Source organism: Martes martes, assembly GCF_963455335.1.
Source record: "Martes martes genome assembly, chromosome: 3".
NCBI lineage: Eukaryota > Metazoa > Chordata > Mammalia > Carnivora > Mustelidae > Martes > Martes martes.
Genome location: NC_137890.1, coordinates 163,445,964 through 163,467,710, shown reverse-complemented (window position 1 = coordinate 163,467,710; position 21,747 = coordinate 163,445,964). Strand labels below are relative to the sequence as shown.

Here is a 21,747-nt window from a genome sequence, read left to right as displayed (position 1 = left end):
GCACTCATCACAGGGCCCAGAAGCAGAGCTCACACCAAACAGTTGTTAACCTGGAAAAGGGGATAAAAGAACTCAATCTGTCATTCTTTCACTACAAAACCTTCTCGAGATCTATAGATGAAACCCCTCAGTGCACTAAAATTTGAAAAAAGCTTGTGTTATCTTGAGATCCGAAAATGACATAGTAATGTTTTACTATAAATCTAATTTCATTTTTAATAAAAAGCCCACTGGGAAAAGCCCCTATTAAAAAAAAAAAAAGATTATGAAATAAAGTGTGTCATGGTTTCACCACTCCGGAGTGGTACTCAGTATGAAACACTTAATTTTAGTTTGTTAGTGACCTGAGGGATCTAGTGAAAGAACATCTGGTTATTTCCTACAACTAGGAAACCGGCCTGGGCCAAGAGGAACACCAGCCGGGGAAGGATGACCAGGCAGAGGGGCTGGCTAAGCCCTGACTGACTGGGGAGGCAGGAACTCTAGGCAGAGAGTGACCCAGGGGTGCCAGGCCCCAGCAGCTACTCTGAGAGGTGGAGGTCGTGCCGGAAACCCCCCCGGAAGGAGGGGCCACCGTACGCGGGACACTCGCAAACATGCAGTTTGTTACTCAGGGTTTCCATCCTGCTACAGGCTGCACGGCTGCTCATGAAAAGGGAAGGCGAGCTCACTGACGAGAGAGTGAAACCAGGCCAGCAGCTGTCTGTCCACAGCACAGCCACGGAGCACTCCACACACAGACGCTCCTTGGGACACTTGAGCAGGCTACCTTTACGACGCGGTCGGTCCCACAGGTCACCATCAGTCCCCGAGCAATGTCCATGGACATGTGGGAAATATTGTGTTTTCCTTCATGAAAGGTTGCTAGAGAAGTCCGACTAACAAAGAGAAAAGAGAAAAGAGACCGCTGAAAGCTCACCTGTTTCCAGAGCTAAGGGAAGAGGTCTTTTTGCAACGTAACAATGATAGTGTTAAAATTTATCCCTAAAAGTGTAGCTATAGTTTGGAAAACTGTTTATAATTGCAGGACAGAAGGCAGGATAAGCTGAAGATTATTTTATATGAGGTCTGACAAAACTCTCCAAATAACTGATTTTTATTTTTTTAGTGGAAAGCCTAGTATACTCCTAGACATAGAACAAGGGCCTTAACTGTGCAGAGGAACTGCACGGCAGGAGATCCTACCCCACGGACAAGATCCTCACGGGGAGACGGCAGGCCTCTGGGCCCTCCAGGAGCAGCTCGGGGCACCGGCTCTCACTCTGCCCCTGCGCCCAAACCCTGGCCTCGTCATGAGCACGCATGGACTGACACCAGTGATGCCGACTAGCCTTTCCACTTGGGCCTCAGCCAAGGTCTGCCAGTGTAGCACTTTCCAAGATGATTCAAAGGGAAGGCAAAGGAAACGAAATTCCCAGGCCCATGCAAGCCAGGGTTGGGAAACTGGAGGGACAGCAACCTCTGCCACCGCACCGGTGTGTGCTGGCCTTGACCCTGAGGGGGCTCAGGGATGCCCCGCCGCTCAGCAGCCCCACTGGTCTGAGCAACACCATGCCCCAGTGTTTGGGAGAAACTCGTCTAAGGTCGTACAGCGAGGACAGAACGCCCTCCCCAGGAATGTTTAGGGAGCTGGGAAGAGACAAAGGAACAGGGCATCATTTCTCAGGCTCCTCCCCCTGTAGGGGCCCAGTAAGACGAAGACCCACAAACACTCACTCCTCCTCTTTGATGGAGTCGTAGCAGGAGTCGCACACCCGGACCTGGAACTCGAAGCCCATGACAGGGTAGCTGGAGCGCTTGCTGCTGCACTTCCCACACACAGCCTGCCCACATTTCCGGCAGTGATGCTTCAGGACCACCGGAGGGAGGAAAAGGAGGAGTTTAACTTTCGCTCCTGTTCCGCTTCAGGGCAGGAGGGTGAGAGTGGGGAAGATTCGCCCTGAATTGTAATTACCCTATTCAATGTACCATTAACACGGCGGGCAGGCAGTGTCAACATTTGTCAAGGATTTCCAAAGATCCTTGTTTTATTGGTCAAATACTGCTTTTTATTCATTCATATTATCTGTCTAGAGGTCCACAAACAACATTATTAAAACCAACTTCAAGTTCATTTAGGAGCTCAAATGACTAGAGGTTTCAGGAAAAAAAAAATCTATTCCTATGTCAGAGAAAAGGTTTCAAATAAAGTAATATGACCTCATTAAGAAATAAATACTCATAATCATACGTTTTACCATCTCTTAATCCTTCAAACCGTGATTCTGGAAATAAGCTTCAAGAACACTCAAAACAGTCCGGTTATTAATTTTGTCATATTCTTTTACCACTAAAAGTTTAGTAACCCATACCTTTCCTCTCTCTTCTAGTAGTTAATTCATACGATGGAAATTAATGTCTTCATGTTTCCTATATAGGTAGGGATTATCTTGCCCATCAATTACAATGCACTAGTTACCAGCAGACATGCATTGCCGGAAGCAGTCTAATCATGGAACTCAGAACTCGAGTTCCATTTCCGAGCATCGGAATGTTATAGGAATGCTAAGATCACCCCTGCACTGCCTGCCAGTCTCATAGCAGACCTTGTGGGGAGCAGCTTTGTAAGTGACACTGAAGAAAGTTTATTAACACACACAAACTTTAGGCCAATCCCTCATAGAGGCACAAAGAAATAAAATCAGCATTCTTCATTACTTACCTGCATCAATTCATACTGAATTCATATTCAATCTGAGTGGACTACCTTCAAGGTTGCTGTAGAAATATGTTTTTTGTAGAACTTTAGAATTACATGAATACCTAGTGATAAGGGCGTCTTTGAAATCTATAGGCTATTTGGGACATGTTTCTCTTATCCAAAAAAAAAAAAAAAAAAAAAACCCAACGAGAGAGAGAGAGAGAGAGTACCAGAAACATGCTTAATAAAAATGTTCCAGGTACACCAGGCACACTTATATGGAACAATCTGTGAAGAATTTAAAATTCTTAGTGTCACAGTACTCCAGTGAGGGCCAAATTGTTACATTTTTAACAAACAGTGAAAGCATAAGGTTAACAATCATATGACCTGCTTCATTCTCATTCTGAGCATGGTTAGCACAGAACACTGACTTGAACAAGCCATACTCCTAGACTGAAGGATCTTTCATGTATTTGCAAATAGGCTCTCAGTGTTTTCCGTGCATCCATGCTTTTCCAACACTGGACAAGTGATGGAACACTTAGGTAATAATCTTGCTGCACCAGGAAAGGCCCCACTCATGGTCTGTTACACAGAGATGGTGATCTCAAAAATGCAGGAGTTCACAGCACTTACAGGAAAAAGTATGATTCCAAACAAAATGACAAATTAGTACCACAAAGAACAAGATACATGATTAATCCAGTGAGAGTTCAACATCGGCTACTCACCTGTCTCAACCCCAGTGTCTTTGTATCCCACATCTGCTTTATATTCCAGAAAAAGGGCTGTTCACATTTCTGGCAAGAATCACTCTCTAACCACTGAGGAGCCTAGGGGAGAAGAAAGTCAAAGCCATCACTGCAACATCTCCTTGTTTACTAGGATTTCTCAGGGTTAATACCACAGTTTCAGACCTTGCTGATTGTTAGCATTTTTTTAAAAAATTCCTCATTTTAGCTTTTGCCATATTCAATACTATGTATTTTCCATAATCTCTATCATTATCTTGTTGACAAGATTGTTCCATTTTTGGGGCACCTGGGTGGCTCAGTGGGTTATGGCCTCTGCCTTCTCCTCAGGTCATAATCCCAGGGTCTTGGGATTGAGCCCCACATCGGGCTCTCTGCTCAGTGGGGAGCCTGCTTCCCCCTCTCTCTCTGCCTACTTGTGATCTCTGTCTGTCAAATAAATAAATAAAATCTTAAAAAAAAAAAAAAAGACTGTCCCATTTTTAATGTATATACATAGGAAGGAGTAATTCAGTTTTCACTGTGAACTCCTAAGGGTTGTCTTCATGTATTTCTTTTCTGCGCCAGATATTGTTTAATATCTATATCCAGTTGAGTGAAAGCCCATTTCTTAAAGAATCTAGTGAACTACCACTTGGGAAGTCTTGCGAGGTCACAGGTGGCCAACAGGGGTGTTCTTCCAGGTGTGTCTCGTGTCAGACAGATTTGCCACCACCTGTCCCCAGCTCCTGGGAGCTCCTGTGTCTCACACCACCCTCAGACCTCTGCTCCAGCACTGGCCTCTCTGTGCTGTCATCCTTTATGCCCATTTCCTTTCTGTCATTAACCTGTTATTCACCGGGCTCGCCCATCTTTGTGTAGGGATAGCCTGTCATAGACTAGGTTCTTGATGAATTTTTATTGAAACAGGATGACTAAAGTCTCAGTATTACTTTAACAAGAACTTAGAAAATATTTCTCTAAACAAACCATTACAAATTGTACCCGATTAGGGGCACCTGGATGGCTCAGTCAGTAAAGCATCTGCCTTGGGCTCAGGTCATGATCTCAGGGTCCTGGGATCCAGCCCCACGTCATTCAGTGGGGAGCCTGCTTCTCTTTCTGCCCCTCCCCCACTCCTGCTTTCTCTCTCTCTCCCTCAAATAAATAAAATCTTAAAAAAAAAAACCTAAAAACCAAATTGTACCCTATTACAAGATGAAACCATTCAAAGTTATTAATCAACCTCAATCACTTATCGTTCTATATGTGCACAAATAGAAAACATGCATTTCTATCAATTAAACCAAAGACAGTGACAAAATAATCCTTTTTTGATCTTGAAATTGGGACACACAAGAAAAATATCCGTGGTAAGAGGAGAAAATGCTGGGAGAGCGCAGAAACCGCATCACACCGACCCTTCTAACACAGGCAGGAGAGACAGAGGGCTTTCAACACTCAAACCCGAACTTCTGGGGGCTTCAAGGACTGGTGCCCTTACTTCCTTATTTTGCTTCCTATTGCATCAGAACTTTTGGCTTTCCTACTTCTTATTTTAGCGATGTCACCAGAAATATTTCTACACACGACAGCCATGACAAAGGTGTTTCTTGGTGGGGGTGGGGGGAGTACTCACAAATCGCAAATCGCAGGCAATGTGCTGAGACAGAAGAGAGGTCCCTTTAAACAATGGAGACGTGCTGGAAAGATGGGAGGACGGACAGAGCAACAGGGACAGGCACCTCGGTGAGGAACCACCTCTGCTTCTGTGTCCATGGAACATGGAAGGAGGTCTGGGAACAGTGCTTGAGCACCCCGTCCCCCACGGTGGGCCCTGCCACCAGTGGCACAATGGAGGGGACGCAGGGGCCAGGGCCTGGTCTCATGGCTGGGACCCCCGCCGGCCAGACGCCCATAGGACCACACACGCGTGCGACAGAGCACGAGACGTGTTCAGGGCGGCAGGATCCAAGCAGGAGGAGCCCCGGGTGAGGGCGTGAGGAAGGCGTGAATGAACGCAGGTGAAGTGCTCGCACGTGCGGGCCGGGTGCTGAGATCGGCTGTGCCTTATTTCACCCGATTCTCCACACAACCGCAGGGCACACAGGCAACACCGTCCTCACTGTGCCGCACACGAACCGGGGCTCTGACCCCGGGAGACGCAGTGGCCGCAGCCTGAGCCCGGTGCCTGTTGGCCACACTCCACACGGCAGCCGCACGTGGGCCTCTGGGGCGGGACCCATGAGGTCTCCACACGTGGCTCTGGGGTGGGGCCATCAACGGAACCGGGTCCCTGCCCTCAGGAGCGTCGTTCTGTCTAGGGGTTTAGGAAAGAATATTACTTCACTGAGCTGCAGGAGAGAGGGGCTCGAAGGAAGGGTAAGCTTGAAGTAATTTGAGGTAATAAACCAAAAACATCAGAAAGAAACAGGCTTCCTGCAACAGTTTACTGTAAGAAATACCCATCACTGCTATGCTCTAGGCTGTCAGGAAGCAGCCGGTTATGTGCTTACTCCCTGCAGAGGAAAAACTCTCTTTTCCTACGAAGAGTAAAAGAGAATATGAATCAGGAATTCTGCTCAAAGATGACGCAGCAATAGCAGCCCCTTGCACCACCATCACCAGCTGGGCAAGAACGCACTGTACTAATGTATACCACACACACTAATGCGTGCCATCACACACCCTGGGATCTACTAGTTTAAAAGTTCTCTTTTAAAGAGGATCCATTCTAATGATTACTTGCTCATTTATATTTCATGCCTATCTCCAAAAAGGAGCCCCTCTAATTATGATCTGGCAGGGAAACAACTGCCCCAATCGGCATCTCCAGGTGACTCAGAAAGAAATTCCAAGCAACCAGTGTGGAGCTAGAGAATCTGGGACTAATTCTCTATGCCTTTGCCTAAGGAAGTCCTACAGATTGTACAAACCCTAACTCGGGGCCAGAACCTTATAGATCATAGGCTGTTTCCCTTTGCACTATATTAAGCTGGTTTAAAAAAAAATAAAACTATTAAAAATGATGCATTTTTAAAAAGATTGATTTACTTTAGAGAGAGACAGATATAGTGCATGGGGGTGGGGCAGAGGGAGAGGGAGAGAAAATCTCAAGCAGATTCCGTACTGAGCATGGACCCAAATGTGGGGCTTGATCTCAGAACCCTGAGATCATGACCTGAGCTGAAACCCAGATGCCCCAATAATGCATCTTTTTGATATAATTTGCTTCCCCACCAACACTGTCAACTACTGGGAGAGCAGCTAGTCGAGCACGATGTGTTACCAGCCAGCATGCAAGTGATCCAGGGTAATCTTCCACAAACAATTAAAGAGAGAACCACCTACACAGGAAGTGGCCTGAGTGATGGCGCTATATTTTCTTTCCCTAGACATACAGATAAACTCCATAATTGTGTAATCTTGAAGCGGGGGGTGGAATCTTGCTTTTATTTTGTTATTCTTTCCTAAAAGAATTTACCAAGGATAAGAACAGTGGACTGAAATCCAAGTGGGTAAGACCTTAGGGGAACCACCAGCAATACTGGCCCCAGGGGTTGCCTTCCCAGTGAACCAGGGAACACAGCCTCCAAGTTAGCTGTGTTCTCAACAAAATCAAAACAAAGAGACCAAGAGCCAAGGAAACCGAATAGTATACCAGCTGTTCTCGACACCCGAATCTAGCAGCTATCGTAAAACACAGTTAAAAAAAATCTTTATAAGGAAAGTGTCCATAATTAATATTACGCCAATGTTATATGTATTTAATGAATTCCTTAAGCCTTACCAAAATATCTTGCCGCACACAGGTAATCAAGATTTCCTCCACTTAACTCATCTCACAAGGTTACTAGAAAAGCTAGCGATCGCTACTTCTCCACATATGGACTTCATTTTATTATTTATGTACAGGTTAGTCTATTTCCTTCATGAGATTACAAGCCTACAAAAAGCAGGCAAGAATCTGCGTAATGAGCATGGTAGCCATAAAGCCTGAAAATGAGTAATGTCGCCTTGATTACGATTTCTGTGGTATGCCTAAGATGCAGGTTTATTTGGTGAAAACGGGACTCCCAAGTAATCAGGAGGCCCCACAAAGCAGACATGTGCAGAGTGGGGTGGAAATGGTGCACCCACGCCCAGAGTCTGCTTTGAGGGGCACACGGGGCCTCTGCAGGACCCTGGTGACGTCACACAGCCTGTGTGTAGTGCCATGCAGTGTCGTAACCCTCTATGAGGCAGATGCACCTGCCTCCAGACCTGTGAGCCACGCTGTAGGGGCTCAGAAGATGTCTGAAGCTCAACTGTAAGCCTCAGTCCCTCACACTCTAAAATCTCTTCTGAGTCGACAAAGAGGCAACTCTTCTGCTATTTACATCACAGGTTGGAAAAGACAGATAATATCCATGCTGGCAGACATGAGAATGGAAATCCTGCCTGGAAGTCAGCTGACACCATCTATAAAAAGCCTTAAGACATCTCCTTGTCCCAGAAGGTCTATTTTCGGAAATCTGTCTGAAATAAATGAACAATCACACAATGACAAGGTTAAGAATGTTCACTGCAGCATTATGTAAAATAGAAAAAACGACCAAGTTACCCACGGATAAGAAAACAGACTGGTGGCTGCTAGAGGAGAAGTATGGAGGTGGGGGAAAGCAGTGAATGGGGTCAAAAGGTGACCCAAGAATCTGGGGGTCTCCTAAGGGCCTACCCACTTGGATTTCAATCCACTACTCTTACCCTTGATAAATTCTTTAAGAAAAAAAAAAGTTGCAAACTAAAAGCAAGATTCCCACCTTCAAGATTACATGATTATGGAGTGTATGTTCTTCAATACAAGAAATTAAAGTTTTGAAATGATGGGTGGTGCTGGATGCTAACTTGGCTCACCGTGGGGATCATGGTCCAATGCCGAATTGCTATTTTCATACCTGAGTTCATATAAAGATATATGTCAATTATTTCTCAATTTAAAAGAAGATGGCGAGGTTGTTTAGACAATCAGTGAATCTGTCTCAAGAACTAGAAGAGGTTTTGGAAGTTGTGTCATTGAACAATCCTACTTGAAGGAGGGTGGGACTGACACTCAGAGAGACAATGACACTCCTCTGAACAAGGTCTCACAACTAGTTAGTGGCCCCAGCAAATTAGAACACAAGTCTCCTAAAAAGAACACTATGTCAACATGTGCTCGGTGGAAAATAAAGCAGAGGACAGAGATATTCTTTCCCAGGAAAACATGAGGCTCCTGGCAAGGTCCCGGGTACTAGTCACAGCAGGGGTCCCAGAGCATCGGGTAACAGGGATGCCGTGGGGCCGCCACAGTGCTTCCTGGGGCTGTGCACAGTGCGTGCCCCAGGCGACATGGGGAACTGTCTTTGGCGTGTTCTCAGTGCACGTCTGCAGACTGAAAACAGCCCACATCCTCAATCTGTGGGCAATGCCTGTCACTGCGGAAACTCTCATGTGGGGAGAGGACATGGGACAAACTGACACACAGGACCTTGTCAGATACGAACCAGTAAGTACAAGGGAGAGGGGCTGGGGCTGTCTGTGACCTGGTCAGCATCAAGAGCCAGCAGGGTGGGAAGCCAAGAAGCCAGGTCTTCAGGGACCTCTCCACATCAGCCTCGCCCTGCTCATTCTCTTACCTCCTCTCTGCTAACGTCCATGTTCCACACTGCAATCCCACCATCCGAGGAACAGGAGACCAGCTGCCTTGTGAGCTGAAGGTAACACAGCGACTGCACTCTGTCACTGTAAACAACACACATCGGTCACTTGTCTCAATGTGGAGAAACATAGATACTGTCTTCACTTAGGCTCCAATCTCTCCCCTGGCTAGAACCAGCCACTGGCGTTTTATCACTGACAATTTGGTATAATTTCCTGGCTTCTAGTCTAAACTTGGATCAGCGTTCTGTAACTTATGACACAGCATAGTCGCTTTTATGAAATAAAAACTACTTTCAAGTCATTCCCTCAGAATTGCAGGCCACAGATAGGACGATGGCTACGTTTTTAGGACCAATCGCTATGATCCATTCCTTTTCAGGTATACAATACTCACCTACCTGCTCATAACAAAGAACAAAGGAGTGTGTACACTTACTGGAACACAACCCATAAGAAGAGGCGATGAGACACCAGAGACAACTGACACACACACTTGCCCGTGTGCTCACTCATGCACACACATGCGCACACATGCACACACACAATGATGGAACGAAATCTGCCTCCTTCCCGTGTGCTTGTCAGACTCCTTTCTGGATCCCCTACGAAGCAATCTACTGCCCCGAAGACCTGTGTGAAGCATCTTTCCTGGGGCGCCTGAGCGGTTTGGTCAGTTAAGTGTCTGCCTTCGGCTCAGGTCATGATCCCAGGGTCCTGGGATCAAGCCCCGAATCGGGCTCCCTGCTCAGCAGGGAACCTGCCTCTCTCTCTCCCTCTGCCTCTCCTCCTGCTTATGCACGCTCTCTCAATCTCTCTCTGTCTAATAAATAAATAAAGTCTTAAAAAAAAAAAAAAAGAATCTTTCCTTGGCTAATTTTTAATGTGATTCTGCTTACGGTAAGCAGCAACAGGCTAACCAATGGGGAGAAAAGGAAAGGCCAGTGTCCCTTCCCTCTCAAAACCAGAAGGCAAGAACCTGGGTATTACACTGTCCTAGCTCAGCTGACTGCATCAAACCACACCCACATGTGACATTTCAAAATAAAAGAACAAATCAGGCATCCAGTTCGAGACAGGCTCAGCACGGCATTCCACGCCATCTTCCACAGTCAAAGTCTCACCGGAACCTCCTTAACAGCCCCCCCAGCAGGTAGTTCAACAGGGTGACTCCTCGGGAGAGGCAGGTGGCAGGTGCTCTTTGGACTAAGAAGGAAGAAGACCCTGGGCTCTATTTTTGTTCTACAACATCAGTCAGTCAGGACTCACAGAAGAGCAGTTAAAAGGGACTGAGTGAGCCCCAGTAAATGGCTGTCTTAACAGATGTGGTTTGAGAAAGCAGGAGCAGACTACGAATACTGCCCCCCCGCCCCTGCAGACTCTGATTCTGTCCCCACCCCCACAAACAGTCACGCACTGATGGCCTTGCAGCAAGAGCGTGCGGCCTTTCCGTCCGCCGATGTCCCACATGATGATGCTGTTGTCAGAGGCTCCTGAGAATAGTAACCGCTGAATAGGGTCCCACCAGAGGCAGGCGATGCTTCCTACAGGGCAGAGAGAGGGCGAGGTTAGGTACAGCCTTCCACCTGCACAGCTGGACTGAAGAAGGACCAGCTGAGCCCTGAAGTCAAAACGTCTCTTTGCTGTGTGAAAGGTCATTCAACGCTTTATCTTGAGTCGCTGAGAATACAGAGCACATCCATCCCCCAGACTTGTAAGATAATGATCTTTAGTTGCACATCAAACTACTTTGGACACAAAGATGTTCAAAGAAATATTTTTCATTCTGTATCAAAATAAAAATTACACAATAGCTATATATATATATATATATATATATATATATATATATAGCTAACGCTATTTAATGAGAAAAGACGGTGAAGATTATTGTGGTCAACCTGGGTAATCTAAAAATCTAGATTATTCCAGGTCTCCAACCTTGCAGATGTTTTACCTTATGATGCATGTTTAAGAAAATCAAATTGAGGGTCTCAGAAAAAAAATGGTCTGTAGGTATACCACAAAATTATGCCAGAGAATTTAGGTAAAGAAGTCCAAACTTCACAATTCACATTCTCTGTTGGGTGAACTTATCAGATTCAATATCCTTGGGAAATCTTTATTTCTACAGCTCTCTAATCTATTTCTCTCTCAACAGATTTCTTTTTTCATTATTCTACTGATTACTGCCTGCCTTGAAAAATTATTAATAAACTTAATAAAACAGAACCCGTCACACAAGTTCGTAATATTTTTGGTGGTTATAGAGAAAACTGATGAAGTCACATTCAAAAGCAAACAACAGTAACTAGTTTCTCACAGAAACTTAACGTAAGTGAAAAGAGAAGTGTTCTGCAAAACTGGCTTCAGGGAACAATTATGCATAAATTTAAGCCTGTGCCCCATACACTTCAGCTAGAGGCCTTACAGCACATAAACGTGGGGCTTTGCTATAAACACCATGAAGCAGTTACCAGAACCCGGTCTGTCCTTAGCAACACAGAGAACAGCAACTTGAGCCTGGGGATCATGAGACCGTTAGTCATAAACACAAGTGGTTTCCTTAGGGGCTGTGCTTTCCTGCCCAAATACATTCTAGCTTGCTGGTCTTCTCCTCTCTCCCCTCTGCTCAACAAGGTCCCTGATCTGATGCACTCGATTTCACCCAAATAGATCAGCTAGGAAGCACAGAGTACATTTAACTTGTTATACTAAAAACACTGTTTTCAAAAATAAGATCATCATTAATTCTTTGAACAAATGCCCAATTCTTCAATCCAAACCAAAAACGGTGGCAAAATTTCTAATTTGTTACCCAATACAGCCAAATGAATTTTAAAACCCTTCCACAGAACCTGGCCAACTGCGCTGGAAAAAGAGTAAAATTCCACCCATTCTTTCCCCTCGGCCCCTAACGGAGCAGAGGCAGAACCAGCCCAGACATTTCTCCTAATCGTATCGCTCTATCAGGTCTTGTTCAGTATCCCAGAAACCGAACCCCCCCCCCAAAAAAATCTTCTACAGGTCTCACCACTTACAAGAAATTTTCAAAGACCTTCTGAAAATAACTTAAAAAGGCAAACAAAATAGAAAGTATTACCCCCACAAGCAATCTGGAAAGGACTTTGATGATATGAAACCCAGCTCAACACCCTATCTTCACTTTGCTTTCAGTCTTTCAGATCCGAATCCCACATCTGGCTGATCAAACTGAAACTGACAGGTCAGAAGAGCGGATCATTCACGAAGCTGCAGGGCTGAGAACTGGGTCTGGATGCCCAAATTAGGAGAAAAACCTGTGGGTGATCACAAAGCCTACCTTCATGACCTTTGAGGGTCGTAATGACTGAACAGGAGTTCTGTTCCAGCTTCAGAAGCGTGATCTGTCCAGAATAATCGCCAACAAAAGCATACTGAGTATCAAAATCGTATCTGTGGAGAAGCAGTCAAGGATATGTGACACAATCCATCTAAAAGTCATAAAACAGAAAAATGTGCATTTTAAAGACCTAAGCATAAAACTATGAGACAGGAGGTACCCAAATGAAATTCAGGCACTAGGTACATATTTAAGAAAACAAGTTTTCAAGCTGGTAAATTTTCTTGGGAAAATTAACATTCGTTCATTTAACAAGAATTCATGGAGCACCTACGACTACTGTAATCAATGCCCTAGGAATTAGGAGTAAAAAAGGTTAAGGGGTGACAGAGAAGTGAGACATGACATGAAAACAAGTAACTATAATCAAATTATAATAGAGTTTAAAAAAGTAAAATAGTAGTGAAAACAGCAAAAAAGAATTGGAACAAAATAGCTTTTTATGAACTATCTCTGGAGATAATGTAAAACTGATAGCAAATATGACATGAGCACCCATCTTTCTTTGGCCTAGATGATGCAGCTTTAAATGAAAACATGGTTTATTTTAAATTGCTGTGCAGAGTTTAATCATCCAAAAGGCAGCTATTTGGGGCAGTGGTAAATTTAAATTTTAAAAATATACTAACTATTGATAACAACGCATTACTTTCTAAGTCACTTAATGGGCATAGACCTTTATGGTCAATCTGCAGCATAAACACATCAGGATAACCACTGCTTTGATTCCAAAACACAGGTCAAAAGGAGCAACACAGGCTGGACCATGACTCTGTGATCCCGTGCCATTTTCTATCAGTCCATATGAAAAGCCCAACACATAACAAACACTTAATTAGCAAATTAAATATCTGAGTATTTTTCCCTTATTTGATTCTGAAGTATATGGTACTGCTTTAATGCTTACTTTAAGTATCTCACTGATTTGTAGCAAACATTTTTTTATAGAGGTTTTCAATGGAAAAAAAGAAGAATTTACTCTGCCAGACATCCAACTCTAAAAGAAACTACTGTGGGGTACCTGCCTGTTGACAGCCTTGATCGTGCTGTCACTAAGATACACAGCTACCGCGAGAAGTCCCTAGCAAGGGCAAATTCTACATCAAACAAATTCCATACAGTGGTAGGAAACTGTGAAAGCAGCAATTTACTAACATTCTGGGGGATCCTGAGGCACTTCTGAGAATATGGAAAGGATTATGAACCCTGTCCACACGTTCACACAAACTATGAAACTCCTGTAAGCCTGTTTATCAACTCTAGGGTCACAAATCCTTACTACATTCTCTTCCAGGGTCTGCCAATAAGCAAATAAAAGATCCGTTCCTTTCTATCTTTATTCAACAAAAAAGTCTTTTCTTTCACCTTGAAATGCAAAGGAATAAGGGGGTGGGGGTTTGCATTAATGAGGTTTAGGTTTCCAAGATTTTGTATTAAGAATGGATAGTACCTCCCAATAAGAACAGTAATTCACCTAATTGTTATTTTTAATACACCAATTTTATACCAAAGAAAAGCAGATACGGGAAGTCTTGCATTTCAAGTGAAATACACAGGAGTCACTCGGTCTTTGGATCTCAACGGACAGGTTATGAGCGTACTCGAAGCCAACTACTGAGCTGAGGAGGTGCTGGGCAGGAGGAGGTCCAGCCCTTGGAAGGATACTGTAAGCACGAAGCCCAGGAGGTGAAGAAATGCCTCCCCAGCATGTTGCCGCTGCGGGTGCACATCCAGCTGACACACTTGTCGTGGCCGGTGCTGATGACCCACTCGGCAGCCAGGCTGAAGATGATCGCAGACACCCGGTTCTGATGAGCTGTGGGGACAGAAAGGGAAGTCAGCACCCTTCGCGAAGAAACGGGACCTTCCAGATCAGAACCGAGCCCCACCTTCTCCAGCTGTTCAGCCGGGAGACTCACAGTCTGAACAGGGGTACCAGGGAAATGCCTGTGCGCTGAGAGCAGCGTTCAGATAACTGCCCTACCCCACCTCACCAACAGGCTTTCCACGTCCCAGCCGCCCTGTCTCGCCACCTGATGGACAATCGTGAGCTGCAGGTTACTAAAGACTGATGCTCAAGGGGGATTCCAAAAACTCATCAAAGAGCAGACCTTTTTTTTTCCCTTTTTTTGTACTCGAGAGCATTTTTACTTTGCTAGTACTATCAATAAGGTCCATATGGAAGGAGGTAGTATTTTCTTAAAGGAGCAATGTGTTTTTATAGCCTATCACTTCAGTACTTTGACCTTTTAGAAAACACTGGCATTGTAAGGGTGCCTGGGTGGCTCAGTTGGTTAAGCGACTGACTCTTGGTCTTGGCTCAGGTCGTGATCTCAGGGTAGTGAGATGGAGCCCACACGCCCCACCCCCCGGCCCCAAACCCTGCTCAGGCACTGCTGTGAAATAAATAAATCTTAAAAAAAGAAAAGAAAAAGAAAACACTAGAACTATAAACAAGAGAACTTAAATTTTCTGAAATTAAAAAAAATAGTGTAAGCATTTTGTTTTTGGAATAATTTCTGCTTGTGTAACTTTTTATTATTTATAAAAACAAAGTACTTATAGAGTACTGTATTCCAAAATAATCGCTGAGAATGAGGAAAGTATTTTTTTTTTTTAAAGATTTTATTTATTTATTTGACAGAGAGATCACAAGTGGGCAGAGAGGCAGGCAGAGAGAGAGAGGGAGAAGCAGGCTCCCTGCTGAGCAGAGAGCCTGATGCGGGGCTCAATCCCAGGACCCTGAGATCATGACCTGAGCTGAAGGCAGAGGCTTAACCCACTGAGCCACCCAGGCGCCCCTGAGGAAAGTATTCTATTACCTAACTCCTGAAATGTTGCATTTCCAGCTGACTATAAGCCACACTGGGACAGTGACCTGTCAGTCTACTTCATCTAGTGTAGGACCTGGCATGAAGCAAGTGTTTAATAAATGCCCAGTCTGATGAATGAAGTCAGAGGCTAAACAGAGAAACTTCTGACCTTGCTCTCAGCTGTACAGGTTGTTTTGGAAGAACCGAGGGACACTTTCTTATAAATTAATTAGGAAATACTACAACTCTGTGGGTACAGGGGTAAAATCATGAACAGACATTCATCAAACCTAACAAATGATCGCCATTAAGTAAAGCTTAAATAATTTATAAATTGAGAACTATTTTGATCATCAAACAGGCAAAAAATGTTTGTAAGAGCAATGATGCACAGGCTGGATGAGCTAATATTCTCAACCACCACTCATGGGCCTGTAAAAGCTTACACTAATGCGGGAAGAAGATTGCAAAATAAATCTAGAGCATTAAAACACTTTTTAATGTTCGACCCAGTTACTCCATTTTTAGGAATTTGTCTTAAATAGAAGCAACCAGGGTTACAGGATTAGAGTCAGAGTCAAGGACACGCACACACTATGTATGTATATATGAATTATACACTCACAGATATACACACACACAGACACACACATTGTCATATATATTAGTGTGTGTTATCAAAAAATGGAAGCAGTACATAAGCTCAAAAATAGAAGAATGGTTAAATTAAATCTGATAATGCACGCAATGGACTAGTAAATGCAAATTTAAACACTGATAAGCAGGTAAAGGACGGTAAATAACCCTGAAGAGTTGACAGCATCCTCTATAATTGGGGGAAACACATCTACAAAGTTAATGTGAAAACCTAATTCTGATCACAAGAGACAGAGCTCTCGTTTTGTGTCTATCTATACGCATGTGTATGCAAGTATGTGTTTGTATTATAATTACCTGGGTAGGTCTTGATAAAGTTCATTTTATTAAAATCCTCAGAAACATGAAATTCCTAAAAGTAAACATATGCAGTAAGAACACAGTTATGGTCTTAAAAACAGGAACTTAACTTTCAAAACAAAGTAAAATCCAAGACTAGCTATCACCAGAGTAGGGACTCAAGATTAGCTGTAACAGAATAATAGGGAATTGCTTCCTTCATCAGACTTGTCCTCAGGCCACGATCTCTGTTGGGGGCCAGACCAAAGAAAGGTGCTGCCGATCAGCATGGCGTTTTTGTTCAGTTCTTCCTCCACAAGTGCAAGCTTTGTGGTCCCTCTCCCTCTACTGCAAAGGAGGCATCTTGCTAATTCTGCTCTCTTGGCTACACTTGAGTATTCCCAGGATGACACGCATGAAGCAAGACTGCAAAGATCCGTTAAGGGAGTTCTCAGCTGCAGTGTAAATAAGGCACTGGGAACCTCAGCAGCATAAGGGGGAAATTATACACATGTCGTAGAGAACACACACAAAAAAGGGAAATTCAGAGATTGCGAGTGGCTTGCTTCTTTTAATATTCTTGTATTTTTCAAATACAAGTATTTGGAAATAAAGTATGTAATACTTTATAAGTAGGAAAAAATAAAAGTATATGCTTTTTAATGAAAAAATCAGCTTCAGCATAAAACCAAGAAGACAAAACTCTAAAGAAAAAACACTAAGAATACTATTGATCAATGTTAACTGAAAAGTTCTTAAGGCGCTAAGGAACATGGGCATTAGGAATTATTGTACACACACACACACACACACACACACACACACAGGAATACTGATTCCTTGCTATCTTGATATTGTGAAGTAAAAAATGTGTAAGTATATGTAAGTATGTGTATATGTATGCATTAATATATACAGTATATATTGTGTGTACATTTACACAGATATATACATACATACACACTAGGGACAGTATAAATGTATTTTATATAGATCATTGTACATATACTGATCTGTACTGGGTGGAAAATCGATAGATCAATTGTTAACAAATGATACACTGGGTTTGCACTGCGCCTTTGCACTGAAGAGCTATGAGTTTTTATAAGCCGTTCTACAATCACAGAGTCTACCCTTGAACTGGGAGCCACAAAAAGCATCCCTAGAGAGACAAAGTGTGCAACCATTGGAGAAACTATTTGTGCTTTATGGTTTCTGGTTATAAATGTGTCTGCACATCACCATGATATACCTATAAAATTTTCAGAAGGAGAAATACTCGAACACTGACATCTACTACTACTATGGTATTCATAGCAGTCCCCAGCTGATGGCAAAGACCTGGGAGAGCCCAACCCTGCAGCCCTCGCCATCTGCCTACTGCTGAGTGAACTGCTTGGGCAGAGAGCCCATCCTTTCCACTGGCTTTTTCCTTCCTGGCCCTTAAACACACACTCAAGGCTTCTTAGCCTTTAACTCTAGAAACAAAACAAGTAGACACAACAAAACACTTTTAGCAGTTCTATGACTTTCCTCAGATCCTTCTCTAAAAATCAGCCCACACTGATGACCCACCATGGCACAAGGCATACGGCAAAGAAAGGGCTTCCCTTGCTCAACACCAGCTGCTAACTAGCTGGTCCCAAGGTCATTTTCCAGGCCTGACCTCATCCTCCCCCCACTGCACCTGGCCCTGTGACTCACCCCTGCATGAAACTCACTGCCTCTCCAGCTTCCACAGCCACAGTGTCCTGGCTGGCTCTCCTCCCACTTTGCCCATTCTGCCTCCGTCTCTCCCATGGATTCCCAGTCTCTGAATTTCCCTTAAATACTGATATTCCCAGGGAATATGACCTTGGCTCTCTGCTCTTCTCAGTCTACCTGCTCTCCCTAGTTGAGGCCAGTCACTGCTGTAGTTCCCACTGACACCTATGTCAGAGAATTCCCAACCCTACACTCCAGACCAAACCCTGAGGTTTACGTCCATGTACCCCACTATAGTACTTACCTCATCACTTTTCCCACTATATTACATCTTTCCTGTCTTAGAGCGTAGCTGACCACTCAACACCACCATCCTGGCTAAAAATCTGGAAGCCATCTTCACCCCATTCTCTATAAAACACCCACATCCAACTAGACATCAAGTCTGCCACCCAGACAGCTCTCAAAGCCAACACCTCTTCTCCAGCGCTACCCCAGCATTTCAGTGTCGCACTGGGGTCCTGAAACAGACTCTTAACTGGGACACCTCAGTTGTAGCCTTGTCCCCTCAAACTCCACACACTGGCACAGTAAGCTCAAAAAAACAGAAACCCGACCATTCTGTCCTCCCCTGCTTAATGCTCTTCAATGTCTCCCCCTCGTGCAGTGACTCCCTACTGCACCTGACCCTAAGGCTCACTTTTGAAAGAGGTCACTGAGAGGGCATGACCACCAGCTGACCCATGAGCCAGGCCCTGGCAGTCAGTTGTCCCAGGCTCCTCACCGCTTCCCTGTCTTCGGTATGTATGTCCCACTGCCTTCCCCATTCCAGAGGCTGTCCCAAGCGCAGAGACTTGATAGCGATGTGGTGTTAGGGCCATCAGGATGATATACAAGACTGAACCCAGCTCAGGCCTCTACATAAACTTTTAGGACTCTGGTGAGTGGGGAGAGAGATTTACTCGTCTTGCAGCCACTCAAGACAAGCCTTGTATGTAAGCTCCCCTGCTCATTAAAACTGCCACCCAGCAATGTGGAGTGACCTGCCTCTTTTTTCGGTCTCACGCAATTAGACCCACAAAAATATCTATCCATCTATAATAAACTGAATTTTTAACTATCTGGTCCTTCACCAGGGTTGGCTTGAGAAGCACTGCCTTAAAGAGTTATAGGAATTGTTGGCTGGATAACTAGTCACTGACCTTGTTCTCGCCCCCCTCCGTTGTTACTTACACTTACACACACACACACACACACACACACACATACACACAAACACACCAGAACCCACAGGCTCTCCACTGTGCCTGCCCTGCTTCCCTGTAGTTCAAGGACAGGGCTGCTGCAGACCATATATTCAGTGTATGAAGGCTGAGCACCAAGCATTCTGAACTCCATGACTTGTGTAAAAATAAGTACAAATGAAAATTAATCCATTTTTCGGCCTCGTATCTATACTGAATTAAACATTTTGTTACGCCAAACAATCAGGCATTCACTGTTCTTTATTTAAACTGTCCACAGGCATGAACACAGGGGGGTCAGTATAACAAGAGCGCTCTGCAAACGACCTACCATTACGGCTCCATTGTCCTGACCCACAAATACCCGTCTGCTGTCGTGGTGGTAAGCCAGAGCAGAGCAAGGAGCTGCCGGAAAGACAGAGACCATGTTATGAGCAAAGCTAGGCATTCTGAGTCATTGTTTAAAATACATTACTATATAATTTACATTTAAAACAAGAGGGCAAGACTGTTTCAGAGAAAATAATGATGTAAATGGAGTATGTTATTCAAGTTCTTTCTGTTGTTTTAGTTTAAAATACCAATTCAAAAAATCTTCATTATTTTTCTGACTTTGAGGGCAGCTAGCCAGCATGAAGCTTCATGGTTTTCTGGTTGAAACTCCTACCTGCAGGCTGCAGAGTGTGGGGGCAGAGTGTGAGGGCCAGTGCTCAGAGTGAGGAACCTGTTACCCAAACTCAGCAGGCCAACCTGGCCCCATGCCTCCTCCCCCATAACAGAATGGTTAGAGAGAGGCTGGAATCTGTGGAAAAGGGGTTCCCAGCACCAGAATTCCTATCTCACTGTACATGTGAGCAAGTGGGGCAAGCCACTTTGGGATTATGTGCTCTCTTGAAGGGTCAAGAAAGGTTCCCCTTCCCGTGACATACACAACCTCAGTGTGTAGGAGGTGAGGTGTACATGTGAGGTATACATGTGAGGTATACACATGATCTTTGTCCGCAGCACTGTTAAGTGCCTGGAACAGCACCTGCCTCTTCCCACGTCCATATCCCCTTCCAGGTTCTACCTGTCTTTCTTCCAGAAAGCTTGGGCCAGAGAATGAGTTTCAGAAAGGAGAAACTCTACAACATCTCCTTCTGCTCAAAATCAGATTGAAGTGATTTGGAAAATGGAACATGTGGAAAAAGAAATATCTGGGTTCATATCAGCCTAAAGAAGTTTAACTGACCATAGGAGAACCGCAAGGGAATACATACCGTGAAATAAACCTGAGTTTACTTTAAGGTAACACTTCTTATAAAAAAGTACAACAAAAAAAGTCTTACAAATGACATGACCACTTGAAAACAGGTTAAAGTTTTCTCTCTACAAAGGGCTGACATTTTCTATTGAAGGATGAAGGTAAACTACAATGCTCCACCGCACCTGAAGGCAAAGACATGGCGAGCTGCACGATCAGATTATGGGAAGAGACTTTTTTCAGGTGCATTCAGAGAACGACCCCACTGGGAGGCAGGAGCTGCAGCTGTCTGCGCACGAAGCAATTACACGTGACTGAAGCCTGTACCCCTCACCCACCACACCGAAGCAGGAGCCTATAAAGAATCAGTGTCTGGGTGGCTCAGGAGGTTAAGCGTCCAACTCTTGATTTCAGCTCAGGTCATGATCTGGGGTCATGAGATAAAGCCCCATGTGGGACTCCGCACTGGGTGTGCAGCCTGCTTAAGATTCCTTCTCTCCCTCTCCCTCCACCTTTCTCTTTCTCTCTAAAAAAGAATGATAGAGCTTAAGAATTATAACCACAAAGGTGTAAGTATCTTTGTCATATAAAGTACTCTTTATTTTTATTTTTATTTGTTTTTAAAGATTTTATTTATTTATTTGACAGAGATCACAAGTAGGCAGAGAGAATGGGAGGGGGGAGCAGGCTCCCCACTGAGCAGAGAGCCCGATGTGGGGCTCAATCCCAGGACCCTGGGATCATGACCTGAGCCGAAGGCAGAGGCTTTAACACACTGAGCCACCCAGGCACCCCTAAAGTATTCTTTAATAACTATTATGAAATTATCTTTGGGGGCACCTGGCTGGCTCAGTTGGTGAAGCATCTGCCTTCGGCTCAAGTCATAATCCCAGGCTCCTGGGATTGAGCCCCGCATCGGGCTCCCTGCTTGGGGGGGGAACCTGCTTCTCCCTCTGCCTCCACCTCTCTCTCTCTCTCTCTCATGAATAAATAAATAAAATCTTTTAGAAAATAATAATAATAAAATTATCTTTGGCAAATCAAACATGCATTGGTGATTTCTGATTCATTGTCACCCTTTTGCTTACTTTTAGGTTGGTACAAAATCTTAATGCTTTAGTTTTAAGCTTCTTTTCAATTCTTTTTATGTCCAACCCTGTAACAAACTATACATAAATATGTAACATACTCTTGTGTAAAATTTACAATGTGCTGAGTAGTTTTATGAGGCTAGAGAATTCTCACATTGGGGAAAAAAAAAAAAGCTTCCCTAATTTATTTGCTGTGTATCCAAAGATGTCCTGGCACTTTTCCCTAGAAGGGAAGCTTCTA

At 44.2% G+C, this 21,747-nt stretch overlaps 1 protein-coding gene across 1 annotated transcript in view; it reads right to left on the bottom strand.

Moving 5' to 3' along the window:
* Nucleotides 1-21,747, bottom strand: part of WDFY1 (WD repeat and FYVE domain containing 1) — a 43,224-nt gene that overhangs the window by 3,389 nt on the left and 18,088 nt on the right. The window contains exons 3-11 of the mRNA XM_080799142.1: nt 19,504-19,577; nt 16,243-16,297; nt 14,141-14,291; nt 12,416-12,528; nt 10,511-10,637; nt 9,072-9,177; nt 3,415-3,516; nt 1,717-1,847; nt 770-878 (exon numbers count right to left, since the gene is read on the bottom strand). Of these exons, the coding sequence (XP_080655268.1) occupies nt 770-878; nt 1,717-1,847; nt 3,415-3,516; nt 9,072-9,177; nt 10,511-10,637; nt 12,416-12,528; nt 14,141-14,291; nt 16,243-16,297; nt 19,504-19,577 (968 nt within the window). The remainder of the gene's footprint in view (nt 1-769; nt 879-1,716; nt 1,848-3,414; nt 3,517-9,071; nt 9,178-10,510; nt 10,638-12,415; nt 12,529-14,140; nt 14,292-16,242; nt 16,298-19,503; nt 19,578-21,747) is intronic.